General features: G+C 39.6%; 1 protein-coding gene across 6 annotated transcripts in view; it reads right to left on the bottom strand.

Annotated features, from left to right (window-relative positions):
* Nucleotides 1-10,308: 10,308 nt before the first annotated feature.
* Nucleotides 10,309-21,184, bottom strand: part of ARFGAP3 (ADP ribosylation factor GTPase activating protein 3) — a 38,850-nt gene continuing 27,974 nt past the window's right edge. For all 6 annotated transcript variants that reach the window (XM_042467644.1, XM_042467646.1, XM_042467645.1 and 3 more), the window contains 6 exons: nucleotides 20,498-20,620; nucleotides 18,997-19,134; nucleotides 16,539-16,662; nucleotides 15,857-15,947; nucleotides 13,037-13,158; nucleotides 10,309-11,903 (listed from right to left, as the gene is read on the bottom strand). In XM_042467644.1, the coding sequence (XP_042323578.1) occupies nucleotides 11,886-11,903; nucleotides 13,037-13,158; nucleotides 15,857-15,947; nucleotides 16,539-16,662; nucleotides 18,997-19,134; nucleotides 20,498-20,620 (616 nt within the window). In that variant the 3' untranslated portion in view covers nucleotides 10,309-11,885. The remainder of the gene's footprint in view (nucleotides 11,904-13,036; nucleotides 13,159-15,856; nucleotides 15,948-16,538; nucleotides 16,663-18,996; nucleotides 19,135-20,497; nucleotides 20,621-21,184) is intronic.

Genomic DNA, 21,184 nt, shown 5'->3' with positions numbered 1-21,184 from the left:
CCTGGAAGCACTGGTCCCCTCTACTTTCATACATCCAGCGTTAAAAGTGAGCACAGAGTTATGTCTGCTGGAATTTTGTACGTTCTTAATTATTATTATTATTTTTTCTTCATCCTTTAGATCCTTTACTATATGTCCCCAAGTTTTGACTTATCCAAAGGTCATATCAAAATCCATTATTTCAGCTGCAAAACCTGCCCTCAACTTATACATGAGGTCAACTTATAATTGAGTATATATGGTATGTGTTTCCATTTGCAATTTCCCCCCAATGTACACATTTTTATTGCTTTTTATTTTTTGAGATGTTGGAAAAGTGCAAAAATTATGCATAAAGTATGCAAAAATTGGAGGATAATTTTAAGACTGATTTGCATATTACTTGAAGAAGTGTGGATGTGGTCAGCTGATATTAAAAAATAAAATATTGTTATTAAAACACACATTTTGGTCAATATAAAACACACATAGAGAGTTATAACACTACAAATACTACAAACATTGCAAACAAACAAAAACACACTGGCAAGTTGGAAGTCACTTGTTAATCCCTGTCTTTATAGGTTAGTATAGAAGTAGTGTTTTTTTGTTTATGTGTTTTTGCAAATCGAAACTTATATACCTCTCCCTATTTCTTCTTCCAAGCTGCAGGTATTAAAATATGAAGCATACACTTTCTAAGCCCCTTCCCTCATTTGTTGTACCCTTCCCAGGTTGAACAAAATTTTCCTTGGAGGACAAGAGACTGAGGGAAAACAAGGATCAAGTTGTTCGCTCTCTCTATACTCTCCTTGGCCTTCTTCCTGCTCTGAAAACATCCAAAGGAACCATTTCTGTCTGTGGCAGCAGGCCTTGGAAGTGTGACAAATCCCATTTCACTCTGGGCTTTGGCCTTCCTGACATGTGTAGTCTGCTCTATTCAAATCACCCATCTCCAAGACATTTCATCTTTCAGTCTCTTCTCACTAGAGAGAAGCCAGTGTAACAAAACTGCCTCCACTGGTTTTCTTTCTTATGGCAGCAGTTTTCACGTTCATAACTTCTCATAATCTCCCTTCTTTCTTCAACACTTTTCTCCTTTAGAATTTCAAGTCCTGGGAACCTAGCCAACTTTTCTCTGAGCAATATGATGTTTCCAAAATCCAGGGTACACATCCAACTATGCCCAGTTTTCCCATTCCTTGCCATCACAGAACCAGGGTGGTTCTGCCTTGGGGACAGCTCCCTTTTTCTTTCTTTCATACGTAGCCATCATTTTCTAGCACTGCATGTTTTAACTTGTGCTGTACTCTAAAATCTATCTTACTGGACTGATCCACTAATTCTGGACAGACAGAACATCTGTTTCTCCTGTAAGTCCTTATTCTATTCAGTACCTGGCAGTTCATTTGGTTCAGCTGCCCTGCCTATTTGCTACATAGGATCATAACCCCCTCCACCACCACAACAGGCACAAGGGTCCACTTGAGAGGAACACAAATCGGGATAAAGCAAGATGCCCACAACCAGCAAACACACACGCTGTGTTCGCTCACACGCTAAAAGGACCAGCAAACTAGTGGCTATTTTTTGGCCCAGAGATCACCAAAAAAACCTAAGACTCATTATATGATTACCTTAGCTTAGTGCTCTTGTTTTTTGACCACAACAGCAAGAGCAGTAACACAAAGGTCTGTGTGAATGTCTTTATAGATGTTAATCTTTTCCCCAGACTGCAAGAAAGGTGATCTGAGTAAATCTGCATAGAGCTGATGGAGTGAGCTATTGCTCCTGATACTGTTGGAGAAGTTCACACATACTGGTACACTTGCATAAATGTACATGTGTGTATGGTTTAAATGGAAGGGTTGAGCATACGAAATCAAGCATACAGTTCAGTCTATCTGATGGTAATTTTACTTCCCAGTAGTAATAGTAGTGTTTATTAACTTTATTTATACCCTGCCTTTCCCCCAAATCTTAAATTAAAACTGTGCAATATAGTTAAAACATACAAAAGATTGACTTTAAAATGGAGTTAATAGTTAGCACACTAAAAACAGTTCCAAATATACAACTAAAAATGTTTAAAAGCAGTAAAGAAATAAGTAATTCAGTTTAAAAGAAATAATCCAGTTTGAGACTGCTTTAACTGCCCTGGCTGAGTGCTAGGGAATCCTGGGAATTGTAGTTTATTGTGGCACCGGAGCATTCTGAAAGAGAAGGCTAAATGTCTCACAAAACTACAGTCCTCAGAATTCCCTAGCACTGAGTCAGGCAGTTAAAGCAGTCTCAAACTGGATTGTTTCTGCAGTGTGTTTTGGACCTAAATTGTCAAAAATGTTGTGAATTTGCCATCTTATTGTAACAGCAAACATCAGGATAGTAGCAAATGCCTATTGCTTGTATCTTCATTGGACATATTGCCCAGGGAAACTGGTGACTCTCCAAATAGATCTACACTATTTTCGTTTCCAAAGACCAAAACATAAACCACACTTAGAAAATCTGTGGCTGACCTTCCACCATTATTTTGTTTTACTTAAGGTAACTTTGGAAGGGATGCTAATTTCATCATGGTAGTAATGTCAGGATTAGAAGATATGAAGAGAGAAGGAGTTGGTCACTGTGGATGGGGCAGGGGCAGTTCCCCTTAAACTCCCCACAGTGGGCTGCTGTGTTGTGTTTAAGCATGTCAAAAGTGATATTACATCACTTCTGGCCACAACTTTCGCCAATTTATAGTCTTCTATGCTTTTTTCAGAGGTTTGGGGGAAGTGGGGGACTCTGGGAGTGGAAAGAGTAAATTATTGCATTTACAACCAGGGTGGATTTGGCGTGTTCTGGGGGGGGGATGTCACCTGTAAAAAATCAGAGGAATCTGAGGACTGGGGAGGGGGGGTCAAGGACTACACTTTGGGGTCACTATCAATCACACTTAGCCCACCCCTTTTTAGAGGCTTGTCTCTGTTAAAACGTTGCATCATATCTGTCTGTAGTGTTCTGCCACTAACAGTTTTACTTTGGTTCCTCCTTCTTCTGACCTCATCTCCTTCTGTCCTCTTTACACATCCATATACTTTCAATGGGCTTTGTTACTCAGATTCTGGAGATTGTGTGCAGGTGTATACACTCTTTAGAATTTTGTCTCTCTCACACACACCTTTCCTTCATAACCAGCTGTACATTTCACTTATTATATTCAAGTCACAGCTTTCACCCCACCAGTGTATTTCTGCTGTTTGGTTCAATATGTCATTCCAAGCTTTTGTCTCTCTCTCTCTCTCTCTAGACCAGCGGTTCGCAACTTGTGGGTTGTGATCCCTGTGGGGGTCAAATGACCCTTTCACAGGGAATGCCTAAGATCATCAGAAAACACATGTTTTCGTTAGTCTTAAGAACCAAGACACCACTCCAAATGACTCCTGGCAAACATATTTTTCCTGAGGTGCACACAATCTCCTTCCATGAATCCTTCCTTTTTGGCAGCGTAAGTGATGGTACAAGAGCCCAAACCTTTCTGACAACTCCATTGACAAAGCCAAGATTTACGTCCAGTATCTTACTGTCTCTGCCAATTTTCTGACAGAGATGCTTCTACCTTTTTAGTTTTGTCTTCCCATAAACAGTGTCTAACTTATTCATCAATAAATGATTTCATTTTTTATGCTTCCAGATGTTTGTTTAATATTAATTTGTTTCTTGTTATGGGTAGTAAAAAGCTACATCTAATTTACAAAGGGATAACTAATTGCCTTTGTTCCATCTTGACATGTGATTCCATGGTTGGAATCCTGTTGGTGACCTATGCACACTTTATGTACATCTATGTCCTTTCATGATAGTTGTGGAAAGAACTATTCAGTAGCCATTTAGTGGCTTGGAATAGTCCAAGATGTCTGCAAGCTATTTGACTGCAGCCGGGGGGAAAAAGCATCTCCCTCCCAGTTTTCCAGAGTACTCACTGGAAATCCAAAAGGAAGAAAGCTGGTGTTTGCTCTTGACTGTAGAAAATCTAGATGGTTTCTGAACTCTTATCTTCCCCCAGCAGAAAATGGCTGAGGGAGTGCACCAGGAATCTAGTAGCTGGACAAGACTACACAGGCTTCTAATATAGGATCGTGACCCTTCTATGTAACATAGGGAATTAATTTTGGATTCATAAGGGCTTCATCTCCACTTAATGCTTTACACATGCTAAGATGCCCAGCCAATAAATTTTAGAAACCTTGGCCATGATGTACAAAAATTAGGGTTTGGCCAAAGCTCAAATTCCAAAAAGGATTAGTTGATACACCGTAGTGATGTGCTTATTGTGTGTAGGAAGGGCTAGATTGGAAATGGAGTGGACATTTTGGTTTCCAGTATGTGGCGAAGGTCTCCTTTGCATTTTTGGAAACTTCCAGTCATGTTGCTTGTAAGGAAGGTTTGTATGTGGTATCACTGAAGTAGTATACCCTCTTCATTCTCACTTTCCCCCATTATTTAAGGTCCACTGTGGGGATAGACAATTAAAGAGTCTTCAGAGTTGTGCATGTGTGCATACTTGTTTATTTCAGATTAGAAAAATAGAAAAGCAGGGCATTTCTTTCATTCATAGATTTAAAAATTCATTGACTAATTCTGGAGTGGCCTGCGTGACTGCTTTTTCAAGAGTGCTTACAATAAGAAGGGGGGGTCCCCTCTCCTTTTTATTTGGCTTAAATTGATATTTTGGAGTGCTATATGTATGCGGATGTAAGATAGGAGGGCCCATCCCTTTCATTCCTCATATGTTTAAATATATTCAGCTATTCTGTTGGGGGAAAACATCTGTTTTTGACTGGGAAGGGCTGCCATTTAGGAAGTGCAGGAAAGAACATGTATTCATGTATTGAGATACATTTATAAAACACAACTGTTTTTCAACTTTGCTACCACTAGTGCACTTCTAATTACATTAGCCAGAACCTTCTAGTCTTTACAGTGATTCACTCAGATGTTGTTTGTCAGTTCAAAAATTTAATCACTAAATAATTTGGCACTTCATCTGGACTAACACAGACCTCAAGAAAGATATAGGCCTGTTACAGACTGCCAAAATAAAGCTGCTTTGAGTCTCTTTGGAGGTATGCTATTTAAATGATGCATGGGTCCTAAGAGTCCGGAGGTCGTGCCAAAGCCACACTCCATTCCTAAGCACTGGAGTGCAGCTTTGGTGCAGCTTCTGGATTCTTAGGACGCATGCATCATTTAAACAGCATACCTCCAAAGAGACCTGAAGCAGCTTTATTTTGGCAGTCTGTAACAGGCCATAGACACAGCACTGCTTAATGTTGTAAAATGTATTAAAACCACAACACATTTGTTCAAGGGTGCCCCCTCCTCCCCCCCCAAAAAATCACTCAGAAATAGAGTTTGGAAGCTGTTCATTTTTGCAATAGAATCAAGTCAAAGGCATGGCAATTTGGTTTCCTGTTGTCACAGTCTGGATCTTGAGACTGAGCAACTAAGGTCAAGTCAGGTCTGGACTGGTGCAGAGCAGATTGGGGGATAGTTTGAATCACAATTATCAGGGGGTCTTAGCACAGTGTTATGCAAAATCTTTCAGACTGCACTTGACATTCATAAATCAGAGTGAGGATTGGATCTATATTCTACAGATATTTGCTTTATACAAGTTGGTGCAGAAGAAAAAAAAACTAAAACTTATAGTGGGACAATTCCCTTATGAAGATCAAGCAATGGCGGGTTACAGACCGCCATTTAGGACACACTCCGCACGTCCTAGGGTTAGGAAGGGATGTCCTAGGGTTAGGAAGGGTTGCCCCTTCCTAACTGGCCCCATTCCCAACACGCGTAGAGCGCGTCCTAAATGGCAGCGCCCATCCACATGGGCGCTGCCATTTTTACATCTTGGACGCACAGCATCCAGACGTGGCGCACCAGAAGTGACACCGTGAGTGCGCGCCTTGCACTTCGCGGCGTCACTTCCGGGGGCCAAAAAGGAGCGCCATTTCGGCACTCCTTTTTCGCTGCGGCCGGAAGCCTCGCGGTCTGGCCGCTGGGGCTTCCCACTGCAGCTAATGGAGGCGGCAGACCAATATGTCTCAAAATATTGCAGAAGCTTTGGTTCTTGAAAACTCTTCATGAGTGGGGATATTATGCGATGGTTGGGGAGCTGGCTTGGCATGGTGTTTAGACCATAGGATCTCCACTGATTTTGTTAAGGTGAAATTTAGGAAGAGGTATCAAATGTGCACTAACTCCTCCAGACTGGCTATTTTTCCTGAACTGTCTTGCACCAAATTGTGTTGCATCCAGATTCCTCTTGCCACATTTTGTTGATTCTCTATTCAGCTGGTCTTCCAGCTTGCCAAACACTCAATATGCCTCCTTTTATTCCCCACTGGTCTTGCGGTCAGTGGTATGGGATTTCAGCCTTGGGAATGAGGAGGATCGAGAGACTGGAGATGAGGAGGTCAAAGTTGGAGACGAAAAGTTTGAAGGAACAATGGAAAGATCAAAAGGGGGAAGCAAGGAAGCAGATCAGAAGAAGATGGAGAGCAAGATCAGAAAGGGAGGGAAAGAGGCAGACTGGAAAAAGTTCCTTCCTACCCTGGGAGAAGAGGACCAGGGACAACCAGCATCCATTCCTCACATCTCTTCTCTTCAGTCCCCGGGTATGTGGTGGAGGGGGAACTTGTAGTGACAAAACCCAGTAGCCATCAAACGTCTCTCTCTTTTTAAAAAATAGGTCACGCTTTGAGTCTGAGTAAAATACTCGGAAAATATGGAGGTACTAAAAAAACAACATCTGGAAGGGCCCTTGGTTGGATTAAGTTTTCCCAGTTATGCAAGTTTCTGGTTACATCCAGAGGTATTAGGACAAAGGAAAAAGCACAGTGACTGATTCCTGATTTTGGAGAATATAAAAAGTGTTCAGTAAGTGAGTCATTCATTCCATTCCTCTTTGAAAAATTTAGGTCTTACCTCATTTTTTTCCATTAGATGTTTATACACTTTGATGAGGGGAGCCTTTGTACACTACATTAGACCTCATTAATTTTTTAGAAGATGTAAGAGCTCCAGATAATTGTGTCTTGTTTTGTGCAGTACAAAACTTTTTACTGAAGGTATTGGAATAAAGGAAGAAGAAAGAGATTAGTTCTGTCCATGGTCTATAAAATAATATGTTGGGTCTGTGTTCAGTTAGCTGCACTCATTTCTCATTGAAATCAAAGTGATTTAAGTTAAGTCATGACTAACTTGCCTCTCTGATTTCACTGGGATATAAAGTCAATAAACATTAGATCAATCTAGTTAATCTGGATAGTCCACTATTCGACTGGATTTCAACATTCCACTTTTCTCTAGCCTGGCTGAAAATCAAAAATGGAAGTATGTTTGGATATCTTGAGCAGCAAAACAATGGCTACCATTGGGCAATGGCAAAACAAAGCTTTCCCATCCCACTGCATCTCTCTTCTTTGCCAGTCAGTGGCTGATTGAATCAAGGAAACAGAGCTATCTTTAGTGCCAGCTAGCTCTTATTGAAAACCTGGGCAAAAACCCTTGAAGAAGAAAGTACTAAGTATCTCCTTGCAATATCTGTAAAAGTACTTGTGCTGAGAAAATGTGGCTTGCTCAAGGTCACCATGGCCAAGCAGGGTCCTAGTCCACCATACTGGCTCTCAGCAACCATATGCCTCAAAATTTCTATTTCCTTTGCAGCAAGCGTTGGATGAGACATAAAAAGATATGGGATTTTCTCTCTCTCCCCCTTCCTATGTCAGCATCTTAATGCAATGTGTGGACTATGGGAAACATACTTCTGAAAGCAGCTGCAGGTTACATCCACAGAGGTTTCCAGAGTCTGTGACTGGCAAAATAAAAAAGGCAGCATAATTGTCTCATGATTCTATAGGTTGTTCCCATGGCAATTAAAGTGGGATCATGGTGCTATAATTGTGCAATGTGAAACGGGCCCCGTTTTTTCAGTCCAGACTCACAAATAAGTCCACTCTTTAAAAAAATTATTTATATTCAAAGCCACATTAAATCAGTGGCAGCTGGTGGCTTCATTACCAAGTGGGGTTGTAAATCCCCTCTGGGTTTTATTCTGAACTTCAAATGAGTCATCCAAGGTCCCCAAAATCTGCCCCCTCCAAATAGGTTCAGCACCTTGGATAGCTCTGATGGTGCAGTGGTTAAATGCCAGTACTGCAGCCACAATACTGAGTTTGATCCTGCAGGGCTCCAAAGATGACTCAGCCTTCGGAGCAAGCTTGTTTTCTGCTGCTCCAGAGACTAGGACCCGGAGCAATGGATGCAAACTGCAGGAAAAAAGATTCCACCTCAACATTAGGAGGAACTTCCTGACAGTAAGGGCTGTTCGACAGTGGAACAAACTCCCCCGGAGTGTAGTGGAATCTCCTTCCTTGGAGGTCTTCAAGCAGAGGCTGGATGGCCATCTGTCGGGGATGCTTTGATTGTGATTTCCTGCATGGCAGGGGGTTGGACTGGATGGCCCTTGTGGTCTCTTCCAACTCTACGATTCTATGATTCCATCCTTTTGTGGGTCAGTAAACTGAGTACCCAGCTTTTTGGGGACAATTGGCTTACAGACTGTAAACTGCTTAGTGTACAGCAGTTCACTGATAAGCAGTATAGAAATGTTAATGCTATTGCTATCTCCTTTTAAAGTTCAGTCTAGATCCCTGAGAGGTTTCCTGGCCTCCTTGACTCTGGTGAAATCAGCTATCATTGAATTAAACACTTGTGAGTGGAATGTATGCATCTAAATCCAGATTGCATAGCATACCAATTGTACATGCCTTTCCCCCAAATTATCCTGGCAGGACAGTTAGTACTGCTTATCATGCTATTGTTCTGCAGTGCTGACCTATATAAACCTAAAGAAATGTTCTGCTGCTAATCTCATTTTAATCAGAATACAAATTTGCATTGTTTTTCTTGAGAAGGCACATCTTGTGCATGACAAAGGACTTCCCTTTCCACCCATTCTCAAATGCCAGTTTCCAAGGTCAGCTTTCTCATACAAGTCCTTTTCTGTTGCGTTCAGAGCCTTTTGAAAGTTGAATTTAGACTCACATTAAGTTTGGAATGTGCAGCCTTTATTATTTTACAGTTCCTCTGCTCGCAAAAGCTATAGGTCAAGCCTATATGCCTTCTGAGACCCAACTAGAAAATGTGGGGTGCACTATCTGTATTTAAAACCAAGACAGCCTAACAAATCTGATGAGATCAAAAAATGGATTTGTCACAAAACATTACACAACCATCTGTATTGTGCTCCTGCACTTACCCTTCTCCACAGCCTGTCAGACAGACCATCAATATTGTTTAACATTCCTGGCTTCCCACAGAGCAATTACAGGAGCCTTTTACAGACCATGTTTTCTTGTAAAGATCAAGTATTGGAGATTTGTTGTGTTTTGTAATATATATTTTTATTTACACTTGTACAGCATAGGGGAGACCTAGAATGGCAGTTGCTCAAAAGCAACAATGAAGTCTTGGATGATTGCTTCTTGCCAGCTGAATCCAAAATTTCAGAATCACTGCTTTCTTCCCAAATTCAAAACTGCCCACATATTTATAGAGCCCTTGTTAAGTCCAGGGCTTAACTTCCTAAAAGCGTTTATGTCCATGATCTTCACCTCATCCCCAGATTTACCCCAGGTGTGTTCATGTAAAACATGAGCAGGGCTTGTCTCTTTTCTCAGGAAGGTCCAGGAGGCCTCCCACAATACAACACGGGGGTGGAATTTCCTCCTGTGAATTTAATTTTAAGTTATTTTAAGATACAGGACTTATTTGGGACCATTCTCTTCTATCACAGTGGATCCCTATGCCCCATCTCATGTTGTCCAAGATCACCAAATATCCACAGAGGAAAGTCTAGGAAGAGGTGAATTATCTGTTGTTGTTTTAAAGCCCTCTTTTTCACTAGACTCATACCAAAGGTCATGAATGAATGGGCATAAGCTATGGCACCAAGTGGACAGAATAGGTAAGGACCTGAAAGCACACAGCTCAGCAGCAAACAGAAAGGAGACAAGCTCCACATGCTCTAAGATGGCCAACTGTTTATTCAGTGTATAAAAAGCCAAACGCGTTTCAGCCAAAAGAAAGAAGGCCTAGTTTGGCCAAAATGCGTTGGGCTTTTTAAACACTGAACAAACAGTTGACCATGTTAGAGCACGTGGAGCTTGTCTCCTCTCTGTTTGCTACCAACTGGACAGAGTCTCTTTGTCTGCAAAGTACAAACCCTCCTCTAAATGTGTTAATAACATCAATATACCAATAAAAAAATCTCAGAGCTAATTTGGCATGTGAAGTTAGAATTTATTTCAAATGTTACTGAGTTGAAATGGCAGCTCTTCCAGAAACATAGAACTGATGGAATGAAGTTCTTCTGGCAATCTTTCAAACAACAGTTTAGACGTAGTTTATTCTGAACAATTACAGTTCTAGGCTGTCTAAAACACAGCCAGGCTATATCATTTTTTTTAATGTACATATTCAGTATTTTCTTTTTAAATCGACAAAATGGTGTTATAATTCTTATAACATTCAAACATTCTATTAGATTATTCTTGTTTGGCCCTGTATTAGCCATATTTTTTCCTTTCCTCCCATATTTATATATCTCATATTATACACCCTATTGATTGCTTAAAGGCATTTAAAGCATCTAATTGCAGTTCAAAAGAAATCTTCAATGTTATGAATAAATAGATGTCAAACACAAAAATGAGATCTTTAAGACAAATTAGTTGTGCCTGTTCCAGGAAAAATTACATGAAAGATCACTGCTCTCATCTAAGCATTGCTATAAAGACTATTTCATTTTCATACTAAACAATATAGTGCTTAACTTTCATTTCAGTATTTCCTTCAACTATCCATACATCATGGATACAGGCTAACTCACAATTAAACACATTTTCACCTACTGGAATCAACAGATGTGTAACTCTGTGTTGGACCATGCCCATTTTCTGAACCTACTGAAATGTCCTCCACCCCAATTGCTTCTCAGTTATGTGCAGCAAGAGTAGGAGCACTAGCCCAAGTAAATAATGCTCAAGTTGGGAAAACCTCTTAGTATAGGAAGCACCCCAAATGGATTAAACATTATTACAGGAGAACTCCACATATGATGACTTGAAGCACTGCTGTACCCAAAACACGCTTTCTATGGTGGGGCAAAGTATGACTGCATATAGGTCCCTAAGGCTGTATAGTACACTAAACCCTGTCCCCCAGTTTTGGAGCAAAAATTGTCTCATCAGCCCCAGAAGCTTCTTTGGAATAGTAGTGGGCATTTTGGGCCAATTCTGAGGTGAGCAGACCAGTATTGAGCCCGAAAGAGGCCTTTTCCCACAAAAGCTGTAGTAGGTAAATAAGACAAGATTGAAAGCCACTCACCCTGTGTTGAGGGGGGTAATGAAAGAGTAAAATATGGACAAGCTCCACTTTGAAGTAACAGCTGGCCACTTTTTCTGCAAGTGACAACTAAAGCTTATGAAAGGGATTCAAAGCTAGTCTACAGCCATTTCGTGTAAGAGAAAACAGCATTTTTTTTTAATCTGGCCTGAGAGTCAGGCAGGTCATATCAATCACAGGACACCATTCATAGCACAATAATGGTAGACGCAAACAGCAGGAGATGCTGAAGTAACAGAATAAAAGCAGAAGTGATAACAAATGACTACATTAAATGAGAGACACTAGGATGCAGAAAAAAACATGTGGTAAAACATACAGGTGCCAAATCAACTGGAATAAAATATTCTACAGCCTTAAGGCAACCTTCACGTAAAATCAAGAGTATGGTCACCGGCTGAAGTACATTTAAAAAAACTCTTCAGTGTATCCAGTCAGCTGAATAAAAATGGTTAAGAACCATACCGATCCTGATGAGGAAAGAAGTGAAAAAAGAGTTACATCTCTCATAAGGAAGGGGGGAAATCATATTTAGTTTTATTATTATTTTTTAGAATTTACTTTTTTAAAACAAATTAAGAAACCTCTATGTTGCTTTAAATGTCAGAAATTCTAAAGCAATTTAAAATCTATACCTTAATGCCATCCCCAAAACAATCACTGTGAGTTGCACCCATCACACCAGTCTGGGGGATTTAAGAAGCTATTTTCCTCTTCTCCCTTTCTCCATTCCCTCACACCAGGGTGGGGTGGGGAAGCTGCCTTGTTGGGAAAAGGCTGGAGTGGGGTGATAGCCTGCTCAATTATCCTACCAAAGAAATAGATATACAGGGATAGAGGTGTCCCTCCCAAGATTGTTATAACACCTCTCATTTTGGTGGTTACTTTTTCAAAATTCTAAATATTCTAAACCCCTACACATTGGGGTTCCTTGGTTTATGATTCACTTGGATGCAACACTGCTTTCCCTTCGGTCAAAAATCCATCATTTTTACAGGTGTTAAACTGTATTACTAATCATAATTAACCTAACATATAACTAGTATCAAAGTGGATGATTTACTTTAAAGAGTAAAAACCTAGCCTTAAGAATATGACCAGGTTTATGTATCTCAAATTGAATCCCATTTTGGAAGAAAGGAAGTAATTTTTAAAGTTCAATTTATCAACTCAGCTCTCTCAACCAACAGTTGTAAATCTTTGAATTCTGAGTAAGGATCACAGTTCAGTTTCAGACTGATCAATCATGTATGGAGAATGTTTTGAGCCTGTTCTCTGTGGAAAACTCAACTAAGGCCTAAAACGCACAGGCCAAAAGAAGTGACTTCTGGCTGCTTTGGGGGTGTGGCATTTGGATGACACCCCGCCAAAGCGGCTGGAATCCACTCCAAAGCCGCGAGCCGGTCCTTTAGACAGGATCAAAGAGAAGTTGATGGAATCTGCCTCCTAGTGGCAGCAGGCCTGGGGCTGTGGCGACCCCGGTGTGATCATGGCCGATGCAGCCTCTGGCCACTCATGATGAGCCATCTACTTCGTCCCCAAACCCAAAATGTTTAAAGTCCTTAGAAGAGTAAGTCAGTGCCATTTCTGTAGGTTTACTAACCTGTATAGAAGTCATGACTCCATTTGCCAAGACTGAAAGCCTTCCAGCAACTGATTTCACTCCTTGCTTAAACTGAGCCATATCAGGAGCATTGGGCAAGACATTTGAAATATTGTAACCACCTAAGAAGAGGAGGAAAATATATGTTGGTGAGATAGAAAAGATATATGTGTTCCCTGAAATTTCCTAAATTTCAGCATATGTTGCAATAACTTACTTAAAACAGAGGTTTAGAATGTACAAGTTAGAAGAGAACAAACTCCTACATAGTTGGAATACGTGCAAGCCTGAAACAGGAACCTGTTTTAATTTGCCCTTTGAGTCTTTCTGAAAAAAGGCTGAAGACATGTGAAAACAAACAGAGTTGGATAGATTTCTTGGTAATATGCAGTACACTCAGCCCTCCGTATAGGTACTGCATTCATAGATTGGCTCCATTATCGTCAGTGGCAATGCATGCACGCAGCCATATCGACATGGCCACACACACATCGCTGCCCACTGACACTAATGGGACTTGAGGTCCTACATTATTTGGTATCTGTGGGGGGATAGAATGAAACCACTCTCTCAATAAGGAGAGCCGACTGTAGATCAGCAAGGATTTTCAAATCTCAGTTGTTTAATAACAGCAGTATTTAGGACTATAAAAATTGTTAGAATCTCTGATATATAGTAGGCATGTTGTAATTGGGAAAGAAATGATTTAAGAAGTGAAAGATTTCCATGGTTTCATCTATTGTAGAAGATACCTGATAGAATGAATAAAATTTCAAACTAAGGGCTTTTGTATGCTTTTACTGGAAGTGCTAGTTTTGAAATTTTCAAATTATTTCAACAATCTTTTGCTGACCTGCAACTATTTTGAGGGATTTGTCATAATTTCTGCTGCAACCTTTAGAATATTGAAGAGCTGCTTGATTTGTGGAAGATAAGTTATTTTCTGTAGGGGAACTTCAACCACCAAAACAATCCCAGCCATCAGAGTCCTCGCTATTTTAAATGTCAGCTGCATCAATCACATAGCTTTAAGCACAATGAAATCTTCATAATTGTCCAAAATCACATCTCTTCTGACATTCTGGAAATAGTACACATGCATTCTTTGACAGATTTGCCCTTTTCCTGTATGGTTCCAGTTCTGTTCTCTCTCTCTCTCTCTCTCTCTTTTTTTATTTTTTTTTTGGGGGGGGAGTTTGCTATTGGCAAAGTCTTAAATTTTTTCTCTTCTGAAAGAAGACACCAATTGTGACATGAAGAGTCCCCTTTCCATCAGTACTACTGGCATACGTGTCACATACCCGGGGTAACTTCTGTTACTGTGGTCCTTGCTTCAGTCTTTCCGTTCATTAAGTGGCATCAAGCTCAAAACTTGTATCAAGGACCTTCCTACTATCAGTGATACTTTTCATTCCAACACCAAGTTGGGGAACTTTTGCTTGGCTTCACAGGCTCATTTGTTACAATACAGAAATCACTGTAGGAAAACTGTTAATGTTTTTTTGTCTGGTGGCTGCAAATTACTATGCAGGCTCCTTTCTACAGTAAGTTCCAAAAGGAGAAGTGTGGTATCAGTGACAACAACTCATTACTTAATTCTGTGTGTATGCAGAAATATCTTGTAGCACTTTTGAGACTAACTAAAAGAAAGAGGTTTGCAAATTCTGTATGGTTGAAGTTTTGATGGTTCAGCAAAATTAAATGGTATGATTTGGAATCAGTCCTACATAAACAATAATCCTGGGCATATTAAGAATCAAGAACTGATCTATACCAAAGGAAATCAGTTTCACCCACATGTAATTAATCATCCCTTCAACCTCTTTCGAAAGGGAACAGAAAAGAGTTAACTCCCAACAACATCAAGCAGATAGAGTAGTTTGAAATCATGCCAAACCTTTCTGAACAGATTGTCCCTTATGATGGAATTATGAGTGCCCAGAAAGGGTTGGGGCGTTGCCACTCCCCTGCAGTTCTTGGTAAGCCTAGCTGTTTTGGAGATGCACAACTTTTGTAAGGTACAAAGACAGTCAAATCTTTTCCACTTTTTGATGTCAATATTCTGACGTCTTGAAAGATTCAATCATTTTGACAATGTTCGTCAGATTTTTTATGTATCATGGAAATGATTCTTATTTGTGTGTGTGTGCACGCATGCATGTGCACACTCAAAATCATTTCTGACTTGTGAAGACTCTAATATGAACCCATCATGGGGTTTCTTGGCAAGGTTTGTTTTGAAGGGGTTATTGTCTGGGTTGAAAGTTTACAGCCGGGGAAGTCATATATATGGTTATTATTTTGTGTCTGTATTTGTATTCTTTGTCAGGGGTTATGCTATTTTGTGTGTTTATTGTTTTTTGCTTTATGCATCCAGATTTGTGTATTTAATAAAAATATTTTAAAACAAATTTTAAAAATATTTTTAAATAAAACAGTTCCTACCCTGAAAACAATTTGATACCTAATGAGAATTGTGTAATCAGTAATGGCTCTCCAGTACTAAACTACTCATGTATCAGAATAGACAGTTGCAAACTTGCTGTTACAGATACTGAGAGTGAGAACTAAACCCTTTGCCGTATTACAATCATGTGTTATTAATCACTGGGATCAAAAAGAATCACTATACAAGTGTAGGCAAGTATTACAATACAGCTGTGCTCGCTTCGGCAGTACATATACTAAAATTGGAAGTATTACAATACAGGAGAATTTCTCTTTTAAGCAGCTGATATAAACTCCAAAACAATTGCCTATTTAAAAGTATTTTACACAATTCAGAACATCTAAATGCTCATTTCAATTTTGTTTCTATACCTGATGGCAATTTCTTCTGATCTTCAAACAAATCAGCTGAACTTATAGCAGAGTTTCCAGAAAGCCTCTCTAAACGAATTCTGGCTTCGTACTATGAAAGAATGTAGAGACTTTTAATAATAATGTATTTACTTGAATGTCAGATTTAGGTGACATGATTTCCACAGTTGTAATGAAACTATCAACGTAAAACCAGTTTCTCTTCCCATTACTGTCCACTAGTGCTTAATGGCTCCATGTGAAATGGCACATTAATCCCAATTGTCAAATCACCATCTTGTTTTGAATATTTAAAAACTCATCACACCCTCAAAATATATTTCATGAATACCATATTGTTCCATGTAGATAATTTAATCACTTGAGGCCATAGGCTGCTGAAAAGAGCAAGCACATTGGCTATTCACCCCATACATAAAGAAATCATATGAAGGACAATTTGCTTGAGGGGGAAAAATCCAGTATTATCAAGATGGAATTCAAAGAAGTCATTTTTTCTAACCTAGGTCCCAGACTGAAAACTATCTCAAACAGTGGCCTCTTAATCAGGCTATCACCACAACCACTGCCACCAGCAAACTGTCCTCTGTTTTCACCACAAAGACAAAATGGCCCCCTAAATTCATTATAAATTGCAGAAAGCCATAGGCCTGTTTTTTGCTGTTGCTTTTTAAAAACTTACTTCAGCATGGTCTTGCTTTCCAAAGTACATATCGGATGAAATAGCTTTAACATTGCCAAATTTCTTTTGTGCCTCATCTGTATTTGATGAATGTTCATAATCAGCTTTCCGACGAGAGGAAGGCCTAAGAATAATTGTTTCACACGATTACATCTGAGACAATCCAGTTTAGCTGAACAGTGTTCTTTTTCTTTTAAAAGACCCTTAATATATTTCATTTAAGCTTGATATATATTCCATTGATCTAGGAGATGCACCTTATATTTCAGCTTAACAAGAAACATTCACTCAGCTCAACATTCACTCAAAAGGAAATGTGCATACAGAAACATATTTGCACCTACTTAAGTCAATATGAAATTTAAAATTTAAATTTATATGAAATTTAAAAGAACTTTTACCAAACCTTTTTAAGTCATCTTCATTGCATTGCTACCACTTTCCCACTGTGCTTATTTAAAGCCCTTCGAAGCTAGGCTGGAAAGTTCTTTTAAAAGAAAATGTATACACTAATTCCACTGTATGCTTGATCAACCACCTTCATTCCTCTTGTGAATGGAATGGGTGCTAAATTATAACTATAAGGGCACACTTTTGTCAAAAACTAGAAACATACACACAGAGTAATAGTAAATGTCTTTCTGCTGCAGCACCACGAAGATTTGAGCACTTTTCCAAATTAGGATGCCACTAGTTACTGCTGGGCTCCAGCCAGCAAGGGCGAAAGCCAAATATACGGTAATGGGAGTTTTAGTCCAGCAACGTCTGAAGAGACACAAGTTCACCACCTGTTTGAAAATCAGCTAAGCTATGTCACCAAACAAACAAACCAACTGTCCCCAAATAGCCTGTAGGGGTGAAGGGAACAGTTTCACCATGTTTTTAGCCCCCCGCCCGGCCCAGCCATTTTAGGTCCAGGAGGGGCCTTTAACAACTGTAAGTGAGTAGAAGGCACTCCTTCCTGTTTCGAAAAAGAACTCTCCTGGACTGAAAATGGCCCAGTGGGCCTTGAAAACACAGCTAAAATGTCCCAAGCCCATATTTGGGGCCAATTTTTTACTACAAAAATTGGAGGCCACAAAATCGCCCTGGAGGGTAACATGCAACCTCCAGCCCACATTTTACCCATCCCTGCTCTACTGCACCAGCTAGTTTGTTATAATTGATAGGATTGTATGGTAGATACACACATTAAAATACTGTCATTTTTTCCAAGAGGCCACAAATTCTGCCTAGCTATGTCACTATGGTTTTATTGAACTGAGAATTCATTAAAAATGTATTGTTATCAAGAGTAGAGGTTAACCATTTTCCTTTGTACCACTTTTTCCTATGACATTTTAAGGAGCTTAATACTTAGCATTCCCCAATGTTCCTGCTTTCATCCACAAATATGAAGGGAATTAAATGCTTGATCAACATTTTTTGAACATATGTGAGTACTGGTAGATGTGAAGAAAACCCTATTATTTATACAAAATTTGTATCTAAAAACTTCTGATTTCTAGAATGGTGAGCAAGAACTATTATTTATAATTTCACTATCTTATTTGTAAAACTAAACAACATGGCACTTTTAAAATCACTATCTCCATGACTCTGGAATTTTCATTCCATAAGAAGATCCTTGGCATTTCTTCATTAAAATAATTCTAGGATCTTCCACCCAGCCATCTGCTTTGTTAGTGAATTCCTTGTGCACTCATTCCATTGCAGAAGGATCCAAAAAGGAAAATAGTAATAAATGCTATTTTATAATATCTCTAGAAAGATCATAACCCAGCCAATTCAGAAGCAGAGAGGAATGAATGCAGCTAGAATACTAAGTCATCAACATTTTCCTACTCTCACAATGTTTCACTCAGATGTAGATACAACCACACAAGTTAAGTACAGTACACTGGTTTTGCAGAAGTGATTACTGAATGCTATTGGCTTAAATCAGGGGTAGGCAACCTTTTTGAGCCGGGTTGCTGTCCCTCAGACAACTGGGGGGACCGAAGCTAAAAAATAAGTAATTAAATAATTTTTTAAACAATTAAGTAAATAAATAAACCTGGACAAATGCAGGACAAAATTTTCAAATGGAGGATACTTTTTTAAAAAAATAGAGGACACGCAAAAAATTTTGCTGATTTTTAAAAAAATGTTAATATAAATGCATATTTCTGAGGCTTCTATAGACAATTGCCCCCCTTGCCCGCCGCTTGCCCCCCTTGCCCGCCTCCTCCTGATAGACCAAAGGCCCCACACCCTCACGCGAAAGGCCAAAGGCTCCGGCGGCAATCGGCGGCAGGACTGGGCTGGGGCCAGTCCCAAGGCCTTGCCGGGCCGCATCCGGCCCGCGGGCCACAGGTTGCCTACCCCTGGCTTAAATTCACAAAATAATACATTTTTAAGCTGTTATCAGTCATACAAATAATGTTTAGTGTTTTGCAGATAAGTTTTCTTTAGGTACCTATCTGAATAGCTTGCAGGTTTTGGAGACAGTATCGTTTCCATGTCTTTGCTCAAGCTCTCTTGCCGCCAGAAGGCATCAGAATTGTCATCCCATTTAGAAAAAGTGCTGCTTCTCAACTCAGGTGAATCAAAATATCTGTGTGGTGAAAGAAAACATTAAAAGACTGCAGTTCTAGAGGATCCCTTAAGTTTTGTGTGCAAGAGCACAGATGGCTGACAAACCAGATAGTCTTGTAACCCTTGGATCTACTTCTATAGAATGGAATTACATTTACCACAAAGTACCAGTGGCATCCTTAGGGTGTGTGTCACCTGGTGCAGTCACTCACAAGGTGGTGAGACTTATGGGGCGGAACTTCCAGCATGCAACCTCCTGGAGCACTTCTGGTGCATGTGGAAGTGCAAGTGTGTAGCCAGAAATGCCATGTGTGCTCCAGGAAGCAGTCCCAGGGCCCTGGGAAGGGCTGCGGAAGCCCCGCATGCCCTGAGGAAAGGCTGAGGATGAGCCACAGGGCTCCAGGAAGGGCTGAAGAAGTCCCTCATGCCCCAGGAAAAAGTCGGGGAGCAGCCACGGGGCTCTGGGGAGGGCTGCAGAAGCCCAACAAAGCCACAGGGGGCCGGGGGCCGGGCGGGTGTCACCTCGCTTCTAGGGTGTCACTCGGTGCGATCCACACACCCCTCAGTAATGCTACTGCAGAATACTACGTTTTCTCATCTATTGGCTAAATAAATAGAGTACATGATTTCTTTCTCTGCACCACCTCCTATTTCACAGTATTACCTGCCTAAACAATACAAGCAAGGAAGAATAGTAGCAGAAAAATTCTAGAAAGCTCATAATAAATGTCCATAATATGGTAACAACTTTAGAATTACAATATCTGTCCATAGAGTCTTTATTCCATGAGGCAGATTAAGTGTACAAAAGCTTACACTACAAACTTCTTTTTTTCAGTTTGTCTTAAAGACAGCAATCCTTTATTATCTTTTTAGGCTGAAAGATTATTAACAAGGCTATTTATGAGTCTGGATTAATGAATGAAAGGAGGTTCAGAATTTAATGTAGATAATGTGCAATAAATAATCTGAGTGCTATTTGTGAGGCTGCAACATTTCTAAATTTAGATTCAGGAGCAGTCCCCAACAGTCTTTTGAATTAAAGACTAATGAAATCCTAATGTAAAAGTGGAATACATAAATACTATTTTAAAAAAACCACTGATATCAACCTTTCTCCACTGAAGCCACCATAATGTGATCCTCAAAAGCACCAAGTGTAACTCTATGAAGCAGATTTTCAGAAAATGCAACATACTGTAGAGATCAAGGCTCCATATGCAAGTACAACTCTACTTGCAGGTTTTTTTGGTTTCACGATGATGTCAAAATTGAAGATTTTAAACCAGCAATACTCAATGTTAATATTTAATCATGACTTTATATGTAACCTATAATCCTTTAATACACTTTGTTCTATGCCACCCTCAAAGAAATATCACCTTGAGCCAGGGGAAGAAAAATATGAGTCGTCATCATCATTGTACTTCTTCCGTGGCTTTACAGTTGTAGGTGTTTCTTGTTCTATGATTTGCATATCTGACGTTACCGAATGGGAAATGCCACTGGCAGAAAACAAGGATATAAAAACACATTAGCATCATAAGGGGCAAAACAACATCTAAATAAAGGTCAAAGGGCATATTTTCAGGAACCAGCTAAAGCTCAAGACAAGAAGGAGGCTTAATAAAATTATTATTGTTGTTGCTGTTGTTATTATTATTATTATTATTATTATTATTTCCTGCCTTTCTCCCAATATTGGGACTCAAGTTGGCTAACAAAAATTTAGAACAGTACTAGTTAAAAACAATGCAAGAATTAAAATGTTGATACAAAGTTTTAAAAAAATAAGTTTAAAAAACTGCAATTAGAATTTAAAATATATTTAAAACTCTATCATTTTAGAGCTTGTTTAGAATTTTGTATAATCTAAAATCTAAATTACATCTTACTCCAAACCTCCAGACAACCTCTCCCAAAACAAATCAAGTTTCAGATCTCCTGGGCTGACATTTGATTTTAAAGTATTTTCCTCCAAAACGCCTCTTCAAACCAATGTTGTTATACAGCACTCGATCACAAACCATGGTGCCAGACATCCTAGTGAAGTCTGAACGGTTACCAGG

The sequence above is a fragment of the Sceloporus undulatus genome, chromosome 5 (genome assembly GCF_019175285.1).
Source record: "Sceloporus undulatus isolate JIND9_A2432 ecotype Alabama chromosome 5, SceUnd_v1.1, whole genome shotgun sequence".
NCBI lineage: Eukaryota > Metazoa > Chordata > Lepidosauria > Squamata > Phrynosomatidae > Sceloporus > Sceloporus undulatus.
The sequence above is the reverse complement of the archived record's forward strand: the minus strand, read 5'-3'. Positions and strand labels throughout refer to the sequence as shown.